The 19,552-nt window shown below is 45.2% G+C and overlaps 1 protein-coding gene across 1 annotated transcript in view; it reads right to left on the reverse strand.

Annotated features, from left to right (window-relative positions):
- Nucleotides 1-18,810, reverse strand: part of LOC126260550 (uncharacterized) — a 49,661-nt gene extending 30,851 nt beyond the window's left edge. The window contains exons 1-2 of the mRNA XM_049957884.1: nucleotides 18,773-18,810; nucleotides 6,178-6,459 (exon numbers count right to left, since the gene is read on the reverse strand). Of these exons, the coding sequence (XP_049813841.1) occupies nucleotides 6,178-6,459; nucleotides 18,773-18,810 (320 nt within the window). The remainder of the gene's footprint in view (nucleotides 1-6,177; nucleotides 6,460-18,772) is intronic.
- Nucleotides 18,811-19,552: the final 742 nt, after the last annotated feature.

The raw sequence follows: 19,552 nt of genomic DNA on the forward strand, positions 1-19,552 counted from the left end.
TGGGCTTAACAACAAAAGGGTAAACACCGAGTAGCGAGAGCTAATTAAAAACATGCTAACACCAGACAATATTAGACGAATACTGGTGGCTATCTGTGAAACATAGCCATGCGAAATATTTATGTGTCGTAAACAGCTCGCAGCTGCATACCACACAGCCCAAATCTTCCACCAACGCTACTTGAATCAGTTTCAAGTCAATCCGCAGAAAAGCCAAGCTGCCATCTTTGGCCGTACGACTCGGCGCTTCCATCGTCCAGATTTCCACCACCCCATCTACAACCAATTCATGCCTTTGACTAACACAGAATTTAGGACTAATCCTTGACAGAAAACAAAGAAAGTTACCATCCACCACAAAACCCAAAACAGTCTACAGATACTAAAGGCCGCACCTCGGGTGTACATCCTTCTGCCATCATCCTCACCTACAGATCGCTCATTTATCTCGTTCTAACTTATGCCAACATTGCCTGGATGTCAATTTCCGCTAAAATCTATAAAAACTTAGAAATCCTGAGAAAACATGCAGTCTGCCTCAAGTTCTGTGCTGCCTAAATTCCCCCCAAATCGCATCTTATAACAAATGATGTACTCCCCACACCTTCTTCTCTTGCTGGTGCACCTTCGCATCCAATACATAAATTGGAAAACCAATTCCTAGTATCCTATCCGGTAATCACCAGTACGTGTACCGACCCAGCTACTACACCCATATGCCATTTTCTATGCACCTTATGCCGAATTCATCCTCTCCCGCCGGAACTTAAGCTAATTCCCATTACCCAACAACGAAATACGTCCTGAGACATCGCGTACATGTAGTGAATATCCATTATTTCTGACAGTGAATAATCGTGATTTATTGTGATCTGTTGTGATGGAAGCTCCTTTAAAATAGAACCTATGACAATCCCACATACAAAACAAACGCCACGACCAATATTAAACAAGAAAGTGAGTAAAAATGCACATTTGAGCTAAAATACACAATGAGGCATCACTACAGGGAACAATAGTGGTCACATTTTTTGATGGAAGTTACTTTAAAATATAACCAATGACAATCACACATACAATGCAAACACCATGACATCAGTAAACAAGAAACCGAATAATAATGCACATTTGACGTAAATTACACAATCAAGAGTCACTACAGGGAATTCCTTTCATACCTCACTAACGAATGATTTTTGACCACTATTCATACTGCAATGCGTCGCGAAGACACCTACCCAGAAATGCCGAAACTATGCCAATGCGCTATCTGTGCACTGCACAAGAAATAAAGGCATCTGATGAATTAAGCAGGCAAGGAAGCGATGATGACAAAAGTTACATGCTCGCAGTATCTAGCTGCCAGACAACGTAACCATTGTTTTGTTTTTAGCTAACTAACGATAGGCGGCTGCACGCCTTACGTAGTTCTACTGGCATCATAACAGCTTCTGACAAAGGTGTAAAGGATTTAAATTTAATATAATTGTAATTAATTCTTTTACGTATTTGCAAAATTACTTTGTTTAATGTAATAATATGGATAATTTAAAAATATATTTGAAATGATTATAAAGCGAGACAGAAGAATTTTGGATAATAATGTGACTTAGTATTTGTACAATGTGTTCTTTTGGAGTAATGCGGGTAGAACAGACAAGAACAATTGGTGTAAATTATCCCTTTGAGGTTAATTTTAGCGCAAGGCACTCGTGAAGCACAGCTGAAACATAGATAGTTTCTAGATAATGAGCGAACAGACATGTTTCGGGATCATCAAAGACAGTGTGTTTGAAGTGATCTCACAATGTAAAGACTGTCAGACAGGATATGTTATTTATAGCTATGTGTTTATGATAGCTTAGTGCACAATACTGGACGCTGCAGGTTGTGGCCTGTTAACGTGAAATGCAACTGAAAAACCGGGAATGAACGAAGGCTACTTATTTGCGATATGTGGCCATTAGTAACAGTGACCACTGTCAAGACGCCTAATCACTTGTGAACAATTACTGAAGCCACATTTCAATAAAATAACCACTCTATCAAGATCTCGTAATTATAATACTCCACATGAGCGACGTAAGTGCACTGACTTTCTAGTATACATCAAACGGGTTTAACCGTATTCGTTACCTCAGTTTATGAGCGGATGTGACAGAACTCTCTCTCATAACAGAGTAAGTTGTGCAATAAAGGTATTTGGCGGAAAAATGCATATTATTGACTGTGATGACATTTATCTAATGTTGAATCTTTTCAGCTTATTTTTCGTTAATTAAAGGAGCCAACTATAGTTAAATGTCTCATGGCCCTGCTGGGAAAGCTCCAATAATAATAACAGTCATATGTAAACAATATACAAAAATACAAGTACGTTCTGGATGATGGACGAAAGACGATACCAAGTAAGTGATCTTGGACCAGTGCATGGAATGTGAACTGAAGTCCAGTTAACACTGCCACGAAGGACATTTGCCGTCCCAAACAATATACACTTGTTCTGCTAGACTTTACACTTGTTAGCTATTTAGCCACCCTTAACAGGTGGTTAAAACAAAAAAATTAATCATTTCATTACTTATGGTTACACGATTTAAAGCAGAGACTAGCAGTTTCTCCCTTTAGCAAGCGCACGTGCTACTGTAAGTGGAGTAATTGTGTTTTGGGGGGAAAGGATTATCGATTTTATGATTGAAGGAATGTGTATTTGGATGGAGATGATAACTTTTATTATAATGGTACACAATCATGAATATTAGTGCAAAACTCATAAGGTCTTTGTATACTATCAAGGATCAGTTATTGCTGGACCCTGATCGCGACCGTTTCTTTTTCTTTGATAGTAATTTCTCAGTTCATTTAACCTAATTGCAGTGTGCGGCAAATGCATTAACCACTCCTCCCACCAAATTAGTCCGAAAGCTTTAGGCCATACACAGTCATCTTCATACTAATCAGCTGATAGACAATAATTGAGCTAATTATTTTTGTTGTTGTGGTTTTCAGTCCAAAGCCTGGTTTGACGCAGCTCTCCATGCTACTCTATCCTGTGCAAATGCCCTATCTCTCAAAAACTACTGCCACATACATCGTTCTGGATCTGCTTACTCCAGCTGATAGACAATAATTGAGCTAATTATTTTTGTTGTTGTGGTTTTCAGTCCAAAGCCTGGTTTGACGCAGCTCTCCATGCTACTCTATCCTGTGCAAATGCCCTATCTCTCAAAAACTACTGCCACATACATCGTTCTGGATCTGCTTACTCTGTTCATCTCCTGGTCTCGCTGTACACTCTTAACCCCCCCCCCCCCCCCCCTGGGTCACTTCACTCTAGTACGAAATTGGTGATTCCTTGATATCCCAGAATGTGAATGTGTATACCTCCTCAATAGTTACATGATCAACCGTCCCTGTTTCACTTCCATACATTGCTACTCTCAATACAAATACTTTGTAACACTTACACCTGTATCAAATGTTAAGAAATATTTTTTCTTCAAAAACGCTGTTCTTGTCATTGTCAGTCAAATTTTATCTCCTATCTACTCCGGCCATCATCAGCTATTTTGCTGTCCAAATATCAAAACTAGTCTACTACCTTAAGCGGCTCGTTTCCTAACTAATTCTGTCAGCATTTAATTCGTCAGCACTTAACTCAACTACATTCCCTTATTCTTGTTTTATTCTTGTTAATGTTCATCTTATACCCACTTTCCAAGACACTGTCCATTCCGTTCAAGTGCTATCCCAAGTTCTTTGCTGTCTCTGACAGAATTAAAATGTCACAGGCAAATCTTAGTTTTTATTTCTTCTCCTTGAACTTTAATTATTACTCTAACTTTCTTCTTTGGTTTCCTTTGCTGTCTGCTTAATGTACAAACTGAATAACATTGGGTATAGGCTACAACACTGTCTCACTCCCTTCTCAACCGCTGTTTCCCTTTCATGCCCCTCGAATCATAATTGCCGTCTGGTTTCAGCACAGATTGTAAATAAGCCTTTCGCTCCCTGTATTTTGCCCCCACTACCTTCAGAATTTCAAAGAGAATATTCCAGTCAACACTGTCAAAACTTTTCCTAAGTCTACAAATACTATAAACGTAGTTTGCCTTTGCTTAAGCGGATTTCTAAGATAAGTCGTAGGGTCAATATTGCCTCATAAGTTCCTCCATTTCTCCCAAATCCCAACGGATGTTAATTATTACATTTGCAAATTTTCTAAATTAGCAGTAACATAAAAGGAGGAAGGACATTGCAATATGAACTTACTTATAATAATCTGCTGTCAAGAATAAATCTCTGAATTTTCAGACCCATGTTTTATACACCCTTTATACAATATATAATTGAGGGTGCTACTCCGAGACGAATGATCGATACAGGAGAGATAGTCTATGTGATTCGCATCAAACTAATTAATCCTCGCCTACTATCAGTGCACCCCAAACTAGCATCGTTGTTACAGGTGTCTTCGACATCTAAGCTCGCGCTAGTGAATTTTGTTTATCTGCTGCGTTATTATCCACTCCCAGTTATTACATGATTCAAAGTCACGCCAGTCGCTTACCAAATTTAAATTTTGCTCGTTTTTGATCTGCAATCTAGATTCATTCAACCTCTTAATTATTCAAATTAATTGCTACATAGAGTGAGTCATTATCTTATTATCATTTTTTATGTTTCAAACATTGCTGTGCTTAAGAAAACCCCTTTTGGTAACGATCAAGATATAAGCACTTGCATTCTTTCGTTGAACATTGTTCTTCGGAACTGATGCCTTGTTTTCATTAGTTACGAAACAATACACTGAGGTGACAAAAGTCGTGAGATACCTCCTCATAACGTGTCGGACTTTCTTTTGCCCAGCACAGTGCAGCAACTCGACAAGGCATGGACTCAACACGTCGTTGGAAGTCCCGTGCAAAAATGTGGAGCCATACTGCCTCCATAGCCGTCCATAATGATGAAAGTGTTGCCGGTGCAAGACTATATGGACGAAATGACCTCTCAGTTATACCCCACAAGTGTTCGATGGGTGGCCCAACCATTCACTAGAATCGTCCAGAGTGTTCTTCAAACCAATAACGAACAATTGTTGACCAGTGACATGGCACATTGTCATCCATAAAAATTCTGTCGTTGTTTGGGAACTTGAAGTCCTTCAATGCTAGCAGCCGATCATAACTATCTACAGTCAACGATCGGTTCAGCTGGACTAGAGGAGCCAGTGAGATGTTTCAAATGGCTCTGAGCACTATGGGACTTAACTTCTAAAGGTCATCAGTCCCCTAGAACTTAGAACTACTTAAACCTAACTAACCTAAGGACATCACACACATCCATGCCCGAGGCAGGATTCGAACCTGCGACCGTAGCGGTCGCGCGGTTCCAGACTGAAGCGCCTAGAACCGCTCGGCCACCAACGGCCGAGGAGCCAGTCCATTCCATGAAAACCACAGCCCACACCATTACGGAGCCACCACCAGCTTGCACAGTGCTTCGTTGACAACTTGGGTTCATGGCACCGTGGACTCTACGTCACACTCGAACACTGCCATCAGCTCTTAGCAACAAAAATCGGGGCTCATTTGACCAGGCTACGGTTATCCAATCATCCATGGTCCAAGCGATACGGTCACGAGACCAGGAGAGGCGCTGCAAGCGATATCGTACTGTTAGCAAAGGCACTCGCGTCCGTCGTCTGCAAATTTCTCCCCACTTTCCCAACGGATACGATCGCCGCATTGTTGCTTGTATATTAGCACTAACAAATCTACGGAAATGGCGCTGCTCTCTGTCGTTAAGTGAAGCCCGTCGGCTGCGTCGTCCGTGGCGAGAGGTAATGCCGGATATTCGGTATTCTCGGCACACTCTTGACATATTGAAGTCCCTAACGATTTCCGAAATAGAATATCTCTTGTGTCTAGCTCCAACTTCCATCCCGTGTTCGAAGTCTATCAAATCCCGTCGTGCGGTCATAATTACGTAGGGAATCTTTTCACATGAATTACCTGAGTACCAATGACAGCTCCACCAACGCACTGCACTTTTATACCTTGTGTATGCAGTACTACCGCCATTTCTACATGTGCGTATCGCCTCCCATGACTTTTGACACCTCAGTATAGGTACATTTTTTATAGGCTAAAGAGAACCTGTGCGTTGTATGCTGACCTGCTGGAGGCACTGGAGAATAGCTGTCTGCTGGGCTGCGCGTCGGCGGCGGGGGTGGCTGCGCCGTTGGAGGCGCCACTGCCGCTGCTGAGCCTTCGGCGACACGATGGCGGCCTCCTTTCGGCAAGGCGGCGCACCGTCACCTCCAGAGGTGGCCCGGGACCCGGCGCGTCCTCCGGCGTTGGTCGCTGGGGGCTGCGCGGGCTGCCGCCCTGCTGCTGCTGCTGCTGCTGCTGGCCAGGGCCCCAGTTGTCTGAGTCCAGCCGCACCGAATACCGTCTCCTGACAACCGAAGAGACGCCTCATCGTCTGCATCAGAGTCACCACATACTAAAATGATGTCAGCAAATGTCCAAAATTAAGCCGGCCGCTATGGCCGAGCGGTTCTAGGTGCTACAGGCTGGAACCACGCGACCGTTACGGTCGCAGGTTCGAATCCTGCCTCGGGCATGGATATGTGTGTTGTACTTAGATTAGTTAGGTTTAAGTAGTTCTAAGTTCTAGGGGACTGATCTCAGATGTTAAGTCCTATAGTGCTTAGAGCCATTTGAACCATTTGAACCAAAATTAAGTGGACCACATTGACTTGTTGTTTAGTCAGAAGCTTGATCATGGTAGGAAAGAACCTTCAGAAATCATCTTATTAGTCCAGTCTCATTTATGTGACCACTGCCTATGATCTAAGTCAACGTGCAATAACCAGTCACAGGCGGCAGATGGCAGCGCTAGCAGTGGAGGGTACATAAAGTATGCAGAGAGGACGTGAACAACAGTGCACTCGTTGTCGTAATGCACAAACGAATCGATTTATCAGACGTTCAAAAGAAAATGATCGTTGGCTTTGCGGCCAAGGGTGGAAGCATTTCCTGAATGACTAAGTTTTTAAAGTGTTCGAGTGCTGCCGTGGTTAAAGGATACCGTGCATAGGAAAATGGTGAACCCAAAACTAGCGGCGAGGCATCCGTGAAACACCAAGAGTCTTAAGTCAGAGGAACGAACGACGGCTGCAGACACGGTTACGGGCGCATAGACATGCAGCTGTTGAGTAACTGACTGCCCAGATGAACAAAAGGGCTACCAACAGTGTCTCGTCTACGACCGTTCAGTGAACATTGCTGCGTCTGCCATTTACAATAACGTGGATTGCGGAATACAGATGTACATATAGATGTAGATGTACAAATTAATTCCTGTAAAATCCTGTTTCTTATATCAAATATAAGGAATTTTTTGTCGGTCTGAAGAACACTGTGGTCGTTAACACATTCATCAAAGGAACTCACATAAATGGGTCACTGGTTTCAGGTTTTGTTTGTTTCTAGTTTTTATAGCTATACGGCTTTCATGTATGAATGAGGGTATGACATGGACGAATGTTCTCTGATTGTAATTTCACGCGCAGCTACATGGGAATGCAGAAAATACAATGTTGTGTGTCCCAAATCCGTTTTGTTCAGAATCAATGCTACTCAACTCTTCGTTATTATTCTCGATTTAATTCAGATATATAGGGCCACTGCCACCATCTGAAAGTGGCTTTTCATATAATAAACGTCGGATTCCATTTTGTGATAAACCACTTGCAGTATTATATGCAAGAGGACTAAAACAATAGCCTGAAATATAAAAATATATGTACAAATTATCCATTTGCATTTTAAATGTACATTCTAAACAGCTTGTGTGTGAAAGCTAGGTCTTACTAAAACAGACATTTAGTAATTGTTGTGTCTAGACCATACAGCCTAGACACAATGCTGTAGCCGATAGGGCACGCAAGGCTAACGCAGACGGGCGTGAAGTCTGGAACATGAGAACTTATAAATGAATAAGAAGAAAAGTACGTAGATGCTTGTTACTTAACTTTTAATTAGTCCTTGGAATACATCTCTCTTGAATGTTAGTAAGCTATAGGCACTGATACAAATGGCGCCTTGCTAGGTGGTCGCCAGTTAACTTAGCAGAGGGCTATTCTACTGTCTATCTCTCGGCAAATGAGAGCAAGGCTTAGCACGTCCAATCGCTAGCTATGTTGTCCGTACAACTGGGGACGAGGTCTCCTCAGTCTCTCGAGACCTGCCTTGTGGTGGCGCTAGGTTTGCGATCCCACAGTGGCGACACGCGGGTCCGACATGTACTACAGGACCGCGGCCGATTTAAGTTACCACCTAGCAAGTGTGGTGTCTAGCGGTGACACCACATTCCTCCCCCGCAAATCGGCGAACGGTCGTGAGATAAGGCTTCCGCCCGCCGTGGGGAGGACCGCATGTCGACGTATGCGATGAGGTGGGGAGCCTAACAACAGGCGAGGCTGTGCCACCCGCACCCGGCCATTCGGTCCGAGGGGAGCTAGGAAACGCCTGAAAACCTAGTCCAGGGTGCACGTCAACATGCGGTGTATGCGCACGTAATGAGACAGGAGGGGCCGAAGGGTCGACCTCCATTGCGTCGGGGAATCCGACGCGCGATGACGACATCTGGTCCGGAGCGGGCAAGAGGTCCATGGCGGAGGACGGCTGGTCACGGGAAGCGAGCGGCGGCGCGTGACCCAGGGAGGCGCGTGGCGGTTGCAGCGAAGCGTCCACTGCGGGCGGCGCCGGCGGCGGCTGCGGCGGCGGCGCGACGCCATGAGGCAAAATGGAAGGCAGCGTCGGTAACACCTGGGGGTGAGGCGAGCCAGTAGATGGGTCCCCAGGGCGCTGACCTGACGGCGCCGTCGCTGAAAGCAGACGGGGAGCGGCAGAACCCAGGCGACGACAGAGGCGCAGCTGATTGAGATGCCGACGCACCTCACCAGAGGCCCCCAAAACCAAATACATCGCGCGGCCGAGGCAGCGAAGAATGCGCCCTGCGAGCCAACGCCGTGAACTGCGATAGGTGCGATAATAGACAACGTCGCCAGGAGCAAAAGCAGGAGTCTGCCGCTGCACAGGAACCTGATGTGGCGGATGCAGCAAAGACATCAAGGTGCGATGAGAACGACCATGGAGCAATTCAGCCGGCGAGCGACCATCGCGGGGCTGAGAGCGATACGAAGACAAAAAGAGCAACAAAGCGTCCTCCCGAGAATGCGACTCTTTCAATTTCAAAATCTGTGACTTGAAAGTCCGGACCAATCGTTCAGCGGCACCGTTTGACTGAGGCGAAAACGGCGCGGATGTCAGATGTTGAATACCATTGGCCTCGCAGAAGGACTGAAATTCTGCGGACATGAATTGTGGGCCATTGTCGGAAACAATAGTCTGCGGAAGACCTTCAATGCAAAAGATAGCAGACAAGGCTTGGATTGTGGCAGAAGACGTCGTGGAAGACATCCAGACAACAAAAGGAAAATTACTGAAAGCATCGACCACAACCAACCATCGAGCATTCCAGAATGGACCAGCAAAATCGATGTGCAAGCGTTGCCAAGGGGAAGTGGCTTTCGGCCAGGCAAAGAATTTCCGCGGCGGTGCGGATTGTTGTTCGGCACACGCCACGCAAGAAGAGCACATATTCGTAATCGCAGCATCGATTCCGAACCAAGTACAGTGCTGACGAGCAAGTTGTTTCGTACGCACTATACCCCAATGTCCTTGGTGAAGAAGCTTTAAGACAGAGGACTGTAACGAACGTGGGACCACGACTCTGGACTGATCATTATCGGAACGCAACAACAAAACACCACGTCGGACAAAAAGTCTCTCCTTGTGAGCAAAAAAACGACGAACCAAAGGATCCTCGATCCGTGACTTGGACAAGGGCCATTGCGTAGCAACAAAACGCAAAACAGTAGCAAGGACAGGGTCAGCAGCTGTGGCTGTAGCTACACGACGAAAACCAATCGGAAACGATTCGACCACGTCATCGCTTTCCGAATCAATGAACATGCAAGCAAGTTCGGAAGAATCGAATGCTTTATCCTCAGCAACAGGCAAACGGGACAACGCATCAGCGTTTCCGTGCTTAGCAGTGGACCGATACAAGATATCGTAGCGGTACTGCGAGAGGAAAATAGACCAGCGAATGAATTTCTGCGCTGTACGTGGAGGTACAGGCTTGTTCGGATGAAAAAGCGATGTCAAAGGTTTGTGGTCCGTGATGATTGTAAAGTGACGACCATACAAGAAATCATGAAACTTTGTAACACCAAACACGAGAGCTAAAGCTTCTTTCTCTATCTGGGAATAATTTCTTTGCGCAGATGAGAGCAATTTGGACGCAAAGGCAATAGGGCGATCATGCGAGCCATCCTTGTGCGCAAGCACAGCACCGATCCCGAAATCCGATGCATCTACCATCAACAAAAGGGGTTTCTGGGGATCGAATGGCGTAAGGCAAGTATTTGAAAGTAACGCCGATTTCAACTGGCGAAAGGCGCGTTCGCATTCCGTCGTCCAGACGAACGGAACACCTTTACGGCGTAAGCGATGAAGCGGAGCTGAAATGGAAGAAGCATTGCGCACAAACTTTGCATAATAATTAATTTTACCCAGCACACTCTGTAGTTGTTTAACATCCCGTGGCGAAGGCAACTCCTGTATGGCACGGAGGTGCTCTGGACTCGGATGTATACCTTGGGCATTTATGACATGCCCCAGGTAGGGTAAGTCCCGAGCAAAAAACACACATTTGTCCTTCCTCAAGCGAAGACCATTCTGACGCAAGACCTGAAATAATGTTCGGAGATTTTGCAAATGTTCGGCTTCTGTCTTCCCTGAGATCACAATATCGTCCAGATAGTTCGCAGCAGTAGGGACCGACACACACACAGTTTGTAAATATTGCTGAAACAAAGCAGGGGCGGATGCACACCCGAACGGTAGTCTTTTGAAGCGATACAAGCCAAGATGCGTGTTTACCACCAAGACGCGCTGGGATTCTGCGTCCACAGGTATTTGCAAGTACGCATCTGCTAGGTCCAATTTTGAAAAATATTTTGCCGGGCACAGTTTGTCAAAAAGATCTTCCGGGCGGGGCAAAGGAAAAGTAGCAGTCACAAGTTGAGAATTCACTGTTGCCTTGAAGTCCACACAAAGTCTCAGTTTACCGGAAGGTTTTGGCAAAATTACTAAGGGTGAGGCCCAGAGAGAAGCCTGCACACGTTCAATTACACCTTGAGATTCTAAATCGGCTAATGTTCTGGCGACCTCATCACGCAATGCGTGGGGAACACTGCGCGCTCTGAAAAATTTCGGTTGCGCGTTTTCTTGCAGTTCCAAATGCGCGTCATAGTTCTTAGCGCAACCAAGGCCCGGTGCAAAAATGTCTGCAAATTCTTCACAAAGACTAGAAACACTGGCGGAAGGCACAGTCTGATTCACTGATAGGACCTGATTTACTATAGACATATTAAACAATTGAAATAAATCTAAACCAAACAAGTTCACTGCAGAAGTAGAACGAAGAACGTAAAATGATACAAGTTTTGTCTGTCCCTTGTATGTGGCAAGAAGGCTGCACTGTCCTAACACAGGTATATGCTGTCCAGAGTTACTATGTAACTTAACATTTGCGGCACGCAATGGCGGTTTGCCCAGTTGTTTGTACGTGTCGTGATTGAGCAATGAAACTACAGCTCCGGTATCGAGCTGGAATGGTATCACTGTGCCTTCAAAGTCTAAGTCTACAAAAAGTTTATTGTCCTGCTGACGACAAGAGCGACTGTCACGTGCAATTTGAACTGATACAGGTACAGAAGCACTTGCGACTTCACGGGATTTTCGGCGACGTCGACGCACACTGTTTGTGGGACGAACACAGGCACCGTTAGCTAAAGTGTCACTGGACGGGTGGGAATGAACTACATGAATGTCCATGGGCGAAGGTCCACGAGCCTGATTGTCCTGGGTTCGATTCCGGCGCGAAGCAAAGGGCCTGGAATTATTGTGATTGTCTGATCTAAGCTTTTTCTGGCAAACACTTTGAACATGTCCTTTCTTTTGACAGTAAAAGCAAATAGCTTGGCGTGACGGGCAATTTTCACGCGAATGTCTAGTTGCACACCGCGGGCATGATTTCACTGCAGTTGCTTGCTTACGCGGCGCACGTGTTGGCAAGGTAGGCTGCCGCTGCTGTGACGGGCGCGAGGGCCGCGTAGCGTCCCGTGCAGCGGGCCCGGCGGGCCGGTTAATGTGACACACTGCTGGCGAAGTTTCAAATGAGTCCTGAGCAGAGTCAAGTGTGTCTTGCCTATCCAATATGTCTATCACTTGTTGAAGGGAGGGATTTACTAGTTTCAAAATCTGTTCCCGTATGCGAACATCAGAAACGTTCTGTGCAATTGCATCACTCACCATAGTGTCTGAATAAGGAAGGCCACAGTCACATTCAAAGGCACACTCCCTAGTAAGGCCTTGCAATGTCGCAACCCACTCCCTATAAGTCTGACCGGCCGTACGTTTTGTACGAAAGAACGTATACCTTTTTGCAACTACATTAACTGTTTCCTTGAAATAGGCATCTAAAGCAGACAAAATTTCTTCGTAGGTCAGAGTTGCTACGTCGCGTCGGGGAAACAATTTCACTATCACACGGTAGGTAGACACACCGACACAAGAAAGCAAAAACGGCTGCCGCTCGTTACCTTGAATTCTGTAGGCTGTTAGATGAAACTGGAACTGGCGGGACCATTCTTGCCATGTTTCTTCGGCCGCCACGTATGGCCTAAAGGGAGGTGCAACAGCGTTTTGTGGCAGCAGTAGCGAAGAAGCGGCGGCTGCCGCATCGGGTTGCAGCGCACGTTGACCCTAGACGAGCTGTCCAAGTGCATCCAATAACGCCTGCGTCTGCTGATTCTGCAAGCGATAAAATTCGGACAGTACATCCGGAGATTGTGGCGAAGCCATGACACAAACGAATTAATACAAACTCTTTTTCTCGTCGCCAATAATGTTGTGTCTAGACCATACAGCCTAGACACAATGCTGTAGCCGATAGGGCACGCAAGGCTAACGCAGACGGGCGTGAAGTCTGGAACATGAGAACTTATAAATGAATAAGAAGAAAAGTACGTAGATGCTTGTTACTTAACTTTTAATTAGTCCTTGGAATACATCTCTCTTGAATATTAGTAAGCTATAGGCACTGATACAAATGGCGCCTTGCTAGGTGGTCGCCAGTTAACTTAGCAGAGGGCTATTCTACTGTCTATCTCTCGGCAAATGAGAGCAAGGCTTAGCACGTCCAATCGCCAGCTATGTTGTCCGTACAACTGGGGACGAGGTCTCCTCAGTCTCTCGAGACCTGCCTTGTGGTGACGCTAGGTTTGCGATCCCACAGTGGCGACACGCGGGTCCGACATGTACTACAGGACCGCGGCCGATTTAAGTTACCACCTAGCAAGTGTGGTGTCTAGCGGTGACACCACAGTAATTACAATTTGTGATAGCACACACAACTTCCCCTGCCATTTTTGGGTCGTATGAGAACTATGACACGTAGTTAACTTAAATCCCTCTGGCCCATAAGAAGTAATTTTCAAATGTTTTCTACATCTACATCTACATCTACATTCATACTCCGCAAGCCACCCAACGGTGTGTGGCGGAGGGCACTTTACGTGCCACTGTCATTACCTCTCTTTCCTGTTCCAGTCGCGTATGGTTCGCGGGAAGAACGACTGTCTGAAAGCCTCCGTGCGCGCTCTAATCTCTCTAATTTTACATTCGTGATCTCCTCGGGAGGTATAAGTAGGGGGAAGCAATATACTCGATACCTCATCCAGTATGCACCCTCTCGAAACCTGGCGAGCAAGCTACACCGCGATGCAGAGCGCCTCTCTTCCAGAGTCTGCCACTTAAGTTTGCTAACCATCTCCGTAACGCTATCACGGTTACCAAATAACCCTGTGACGAAACGCGCCGCTCTTCTTTGGATCTTCTCTATCTCCTCCGTCAACCCGATCTGGTACGGATCCCACACTGATGAGCAATACTCAAGTATAGGTCGAACGAGTGTTTTGTAAGCCACCTCCTTTGTTGATGGACTACATTTTCTAAGGACTCTCCCAATGAATCTCAACCTGGCACCCGCCTTACCAACAATTAATTTTATATGATCATTCCACTTCAAATCGTTCCGCACGCATACTCCCAGATATTTTACAGAAGTAACTGCTACCAGTGTTTGTTCCGCTATCATATAATCATACAATAAAGGACCCTTCTTTCTATGTATTCGCAATACATTACATTTGTCTATGTTAAGGGACAGTTGCCACTCGAGCAAAAAACATGTTCTAAAATTCTACAACAGATCGACGTCAGAGATATAGGTCTACCTATCCGCTGCAGATCTTCCTGCATTTCGCTACAATTTTCTAATGCTGCAACTTCTCTGTATACTACAGCATCATCCGCGAAAAGCCACATGGAACTTCCGACACTATCTACTAGGTCATTTATATATAATTGTGAAAAGCAATGGTCCCATAACACTCCCCTGTGGCACGCCAGAGGTTATTTTAACGTCTGTAGATGTCTCTCCATTGATAACAACATGCTGTGTTCTGTTTGCTAAAAACTCTTCAATCCAGCCACACAGCTGGTCTGATATTCCGTAGGCTCTTACTTTGTTAATCAGGCGACAGTGCGGAACTGTATCGAACGCCTTCCGGAAGTCAAGAAAAATAGCATCTACCTGGGAGCCTGTATCTAATATTTTCTGGGTCTCATGAACAAATAACGCGAGTTGAGTCTCACACGATCGCTGTTTCCGGAATCCACGTTGATTCCTACATAGTAGATTCTGGGTTTCCAAAAACGACATGATACTCGAGCAAAAAACATGTTCTAAAATTCTACAACAGATCGACGTCAGAGATATAGGTCTATAGTTTTGCGCATCTGCTCGACGACCCTTCTTGGAGACTGGGACTACCTGTGCTCTTTTCCAATCATTTGGAACCCTCCGTTCCTCTAGAGACTTGCGGTACACGGCTGTTAGAAGGGGGGCAAGTTCTTTCGCGTACTCTGTGTAGAATCGAATTGGTATCCCGTCAGGTCCAGTGGACTTTCCTCTGTTGAGTGATTTCAGTTGCTTTTCTATTCCTTGGACACTTATTTCGATGTCAGCCATTTTTTCGTTTGTGCGAGGATTTAGAGAAGGAACTGCAGTGCGGTCTTCCTCTGTGAAACAGCTTTGGAAAAAGGTGTTTAGTATTTCAGCTTTACGCGTGTCGTCCTCTGTTTCAATGCCATCATCATCCCGGAGTGTCTGGATATGCTGTTTCGAGCCACTTGCTGATTTAACATAAGACCAGAACTTCCTAGGATTTTCTGTCAAGTCTGTACATAGAATTTTACTTTCGAATTCACTGAACGCTTCTCGCATAGCCCTCCTTACGCTAACTTTGACATCGCTTAGCTTCTGTTTGTCTGAGAGGTTTTGGCTGCGTTTAAACTTGGAGTGAAGCTCTCTTTGCTTTCGCAGTAGTTTCCTAACTTTGTTGTTGTACCACGGTGGGTTTTTCCCGCCCCTCACAGTTTTACTCGGCACGTACCTGTCTAAAACGCATTTTACGATTGCCTTGAACTTTTTCCATAAACACTCAACATTGTCAGTGTCGGAACAGAAATTTTTGTTTTGATCTGTTAGGTAGTCTGAAATCTGCCTTCTATTACTCTTGCTAAACAGATAAACCTTCCTCCCTTTTTTTTATATTCCTATTAACTTCCATATTCAGGGATGCTACAACGGCCTTATGATCACTGATTCCCTGTTCTGCACTTACGGAGTCGAAAAGTTCGGGTCTATTTGTTATCAGTAGGTCCAAGATGTTATCTCCACGAGTCGGTTCTCTGTTTAATTGCTCGAGGTAATTTTCGGATAGTGCACTCAGTATAATGTCACTCGATGCTCTGTCCCTACCACCCGTCCTAAACATCTGAGTGTCCCAGTCTATATCTGGTAAATTGAAATCTCCACCTAAAACTATAACATGCTGAGGAAATTTATGTGAAATGTATTCCAAGTTTTCTCTCAGTTGTTCTGCCACTAACGCTGCTGAGTCGGGAGGTCGGTAAAAGGAGCCAATTATTAACCCAGCTCGGTTGTTGAGTGTAACCTCCACCCATAATAATTCACAGGAACTATCCACTTCCACTTCACTACAGGATAAACTACTACTAACAGCGACGAACACTCCACCACCGGTTGCATGCAATCTATCCTTCCTAAACACCGTCTGTACCTTTGTAAAAATTTCGGCAGAATTTATCTCTGGCTTAAGCCAGCTCTCTGTACCTATAACGATTTCAGCTTCGGTGCTTTCTATCAGCGCTTGAAGTTCCGGTACTTTACCAACGCAGCTTCGACAGTTTACAATTACAATACCGATTGCTGCTTGGTCCCCGCATGTCCTGACTTTGCTCCGCACCCTTTGAGGCTGTTGCCCTTTCTGTACTTGCCCGAGGCCATCTAACCTAAAAAACCGCCCAGTCCACGCCACACAACCCCTGCTACCCGTGTAGCCGCTTGCTGCGTGTAGTGGACTCCTGACCTATCCAGAGGAACCCGAAACCCCACCACCCTATGGCGCAAGTCGAGGAATCTGCAGCCCACATTGTCGCAGAACCGTCTCAGCCTCTGATTCAGACCCTCCACTCGGCTCTGTACCAAAGGTCCGCAGTCAGTCCTGTCGACGATGCTGCAGATGGTGAGCTCTGCTTTCATCCCGCTAGCGAGACTGGCAGTCTTCACCAAATCAGATAGCCGCCGGAAGCCAGAGAGGATTTCCTCCGATCCATAGCGACACACATCATTGGTGCCGACATGAGCGACCACCTGCAGATGGGTGCACCCTGTACCCTTCATGGCATCCGGAAGGACCCTTTCCACATCTGGAATGACTCCCCCCGGTATGCACACGGAGTGCACATTGGTTTTCTTCCCCTCTCTTGCTGCCATTTCCCTAAGGGGCCCCATTACGCGCCTGACGTTGGAGCTCCCAACTACCAGTAAGCCCACCCTCTGCGACCGCCCGGATCTTGCAGACTGAGGGGCAACCTCTGGAACAGGACAAGCAGCCATGTCAGGCCGAAGATCAGTATCAGCCTGAGACAGAGCCTGAAACCGGTTCGTCAGACAAACTGGAGAGGCCTTCCGTTCAGCCCTCCGGAATGTCTTTCGCCCCCTGCCACACCTTGAGACGACCTCCCACTCTACCACAGGTGAGGGATCAGCCTCAATGCGGGTAGTATCCCGGGCAACCACAGTCTTAGTCCGATCGGGGGATGCGAGGGACGAGCTGGCCGTCCCCGACAAACCCCCATCCGGACCCCCACAGTGATGCCCATTGGCAACAGCCTCAAGCTGTGTGACCGAAGCCAACACTGCCTGAAGCTGGGAGCGAAGGGATGCCAACTCAGCCTGCATCCGAACACAGCAGTTGCAGTCCCTATCCATGCTAAAAACTGTTTTGCAAAGAACGTCTGAACTAATCTACAGAGAGCGCAAACAAATCGACAAAATTTAAACGGTTATTAAAATACAAGATTGCCTAGTAAATGCAGTAATGCTGCTACTTGCGCACTGCTGACACACTGCTCGGCAGCGGAAGGAGACTACGCGATTTTACACTATTCAGGTATTAAAACGCGATGCTACAACTCTCAAATACTATAATACGCCCTAAATTTATGTATCAAACAATGCAAGTACCAAAAACACGCAAAGAAATTAAGAATTAAACTATGTAACAAATGAGTGAGCTAGGAGTATACGACTTGCTGCTGCAGCTGCTTATCCAACGGCGGCAGGGATACATGATCATAACCAATTTGTCATACTATTGACATTTTATTTAATTAATTTCACTTATGTAGATTATTATTAAATAAGTCTGACTTATTGTTAAGTGAAGTAACTCCCTATCAAACTAACATTTCATGTCTTCAGTATTGAATTCTTGCAGCAAAGTACTGTAATCAACGTTTGTTCAAATGTTATTCTAACAGTAGTGCAACGTCCTGTCCTAGCCGTGTTGCAACGTGCTATTTCTACGAATGCCCCAAATATAAGGAGAACGTTCGTTCATATATACCATGAACCTATCTGAAAGCACCTCACTTTTCACTACAAAGTTTCAAATCATTGCTCAGAAACTTCCTTAATAGCTGTCTAGTCGTTATCAATAGATCACAAATATTGCTGGGCCGATGGCTGCGCCAAATTATGTTGAAATGAAAAGAGAAGACATTATCGCAATGTATCTGGAAGTACTTACTTTATAATAAGAAAAAAGTTCAGACAGTAAGATTACGTGAACTACGTTCTTAAACATTTAGTTTAACTGCCACCCACTAAATTGTGTACAAAATTCGTTCATTTATACTTGTAGTAGAAATACTCTGTGACGTGACGATTATGAAAAAATACGCCCAACACTGGAGTATTACCATAGTACTTATTTCAGCATTCAGTCAGATACATGATCATTGATACGAGACAATACCATGACTCTTCTCGCTGTGTGTCTTTGTTTTGGTTCCGTTTTTCTCTTACGTCATGTGCTCGAACATTTATGCACATCATCATAACACAAGCTTTACTGGGCAACAGTTATTATATTATATTATAATATCGTTTCATGGGCTTCGAGAAGGACGTGACGTACCTGAATGTGGCATTTCTTGATTTTGCACTTGTGAACATGGCTACTTAATTGGCAATAGACAACTATTCAGTTAACTAATTTATTACACTTCGATATTGAATCACTTATACCACGCGGGATAGGCAGCGGCGTATAGCTAAATAAATTTCAGAATATGTTTGAGCAACTGACACATTTAGGCACAATGCAGGTGTGGTTAAGACATTAGGTACGTTTCCCTGAGTTTTCTGTACTTATCACTAGAAAATGGCCATCAGCTAATTGTGTAAGACGTTCGGACTTTTGTCTAATAATTCCGGCCAAATAAAGAAAAATTGACGCCACTTAACTGTTTGAAAGGCGAGGTATTACCTAGCTAACCAGTAAGAGAAGTTTTGTGTGTGGACAGTAGTTACTGCTAGGAAATTAATTAAATAAAATGTCAATAGTATGACAAATTGGTTATGAAACATGCGGAACATGAAATGTATGTGTTTTCCAATTCATCACTTTTTCCTTAAAGTATGAAGGAGTATATTTGCGCCATATCGTCCTGCTGTCACATCCTGGTTGCGCCCAAACGTTAAAGCGACGCCCAGGCCCGCTCTTATGTCTGCAGCGGCAGATGGGTGCACTGGGCGGAAAGTGAACTTAGTAGAAGCACGATTGTCTTTCTAACCGTGGGGACCTCATCGATGTAGCTGGTCCATTCTATAACAGTAATTCTGCAGTCTTCACTGCGAATTAACTACAGTAAACTGGGCTACAATAATTCTATTTACATTTTGTTCACTGCATATC

This window comes from Schistocerca nitens, chromosome 5 (genome assembly GCF_023898315.1).
Source record: "Schistocerca nitens isolate TAMUIC-IGC-003100 chromosome 5, iqSchNite1.1, whole genome shotgun sequence".
Taxonomy (NCBI): Eukaryota; Metazoa; Arthropoda; class Insecta; order Orthoptera; family Acrididae; genus Schistocerca; species Schistocerca nitens.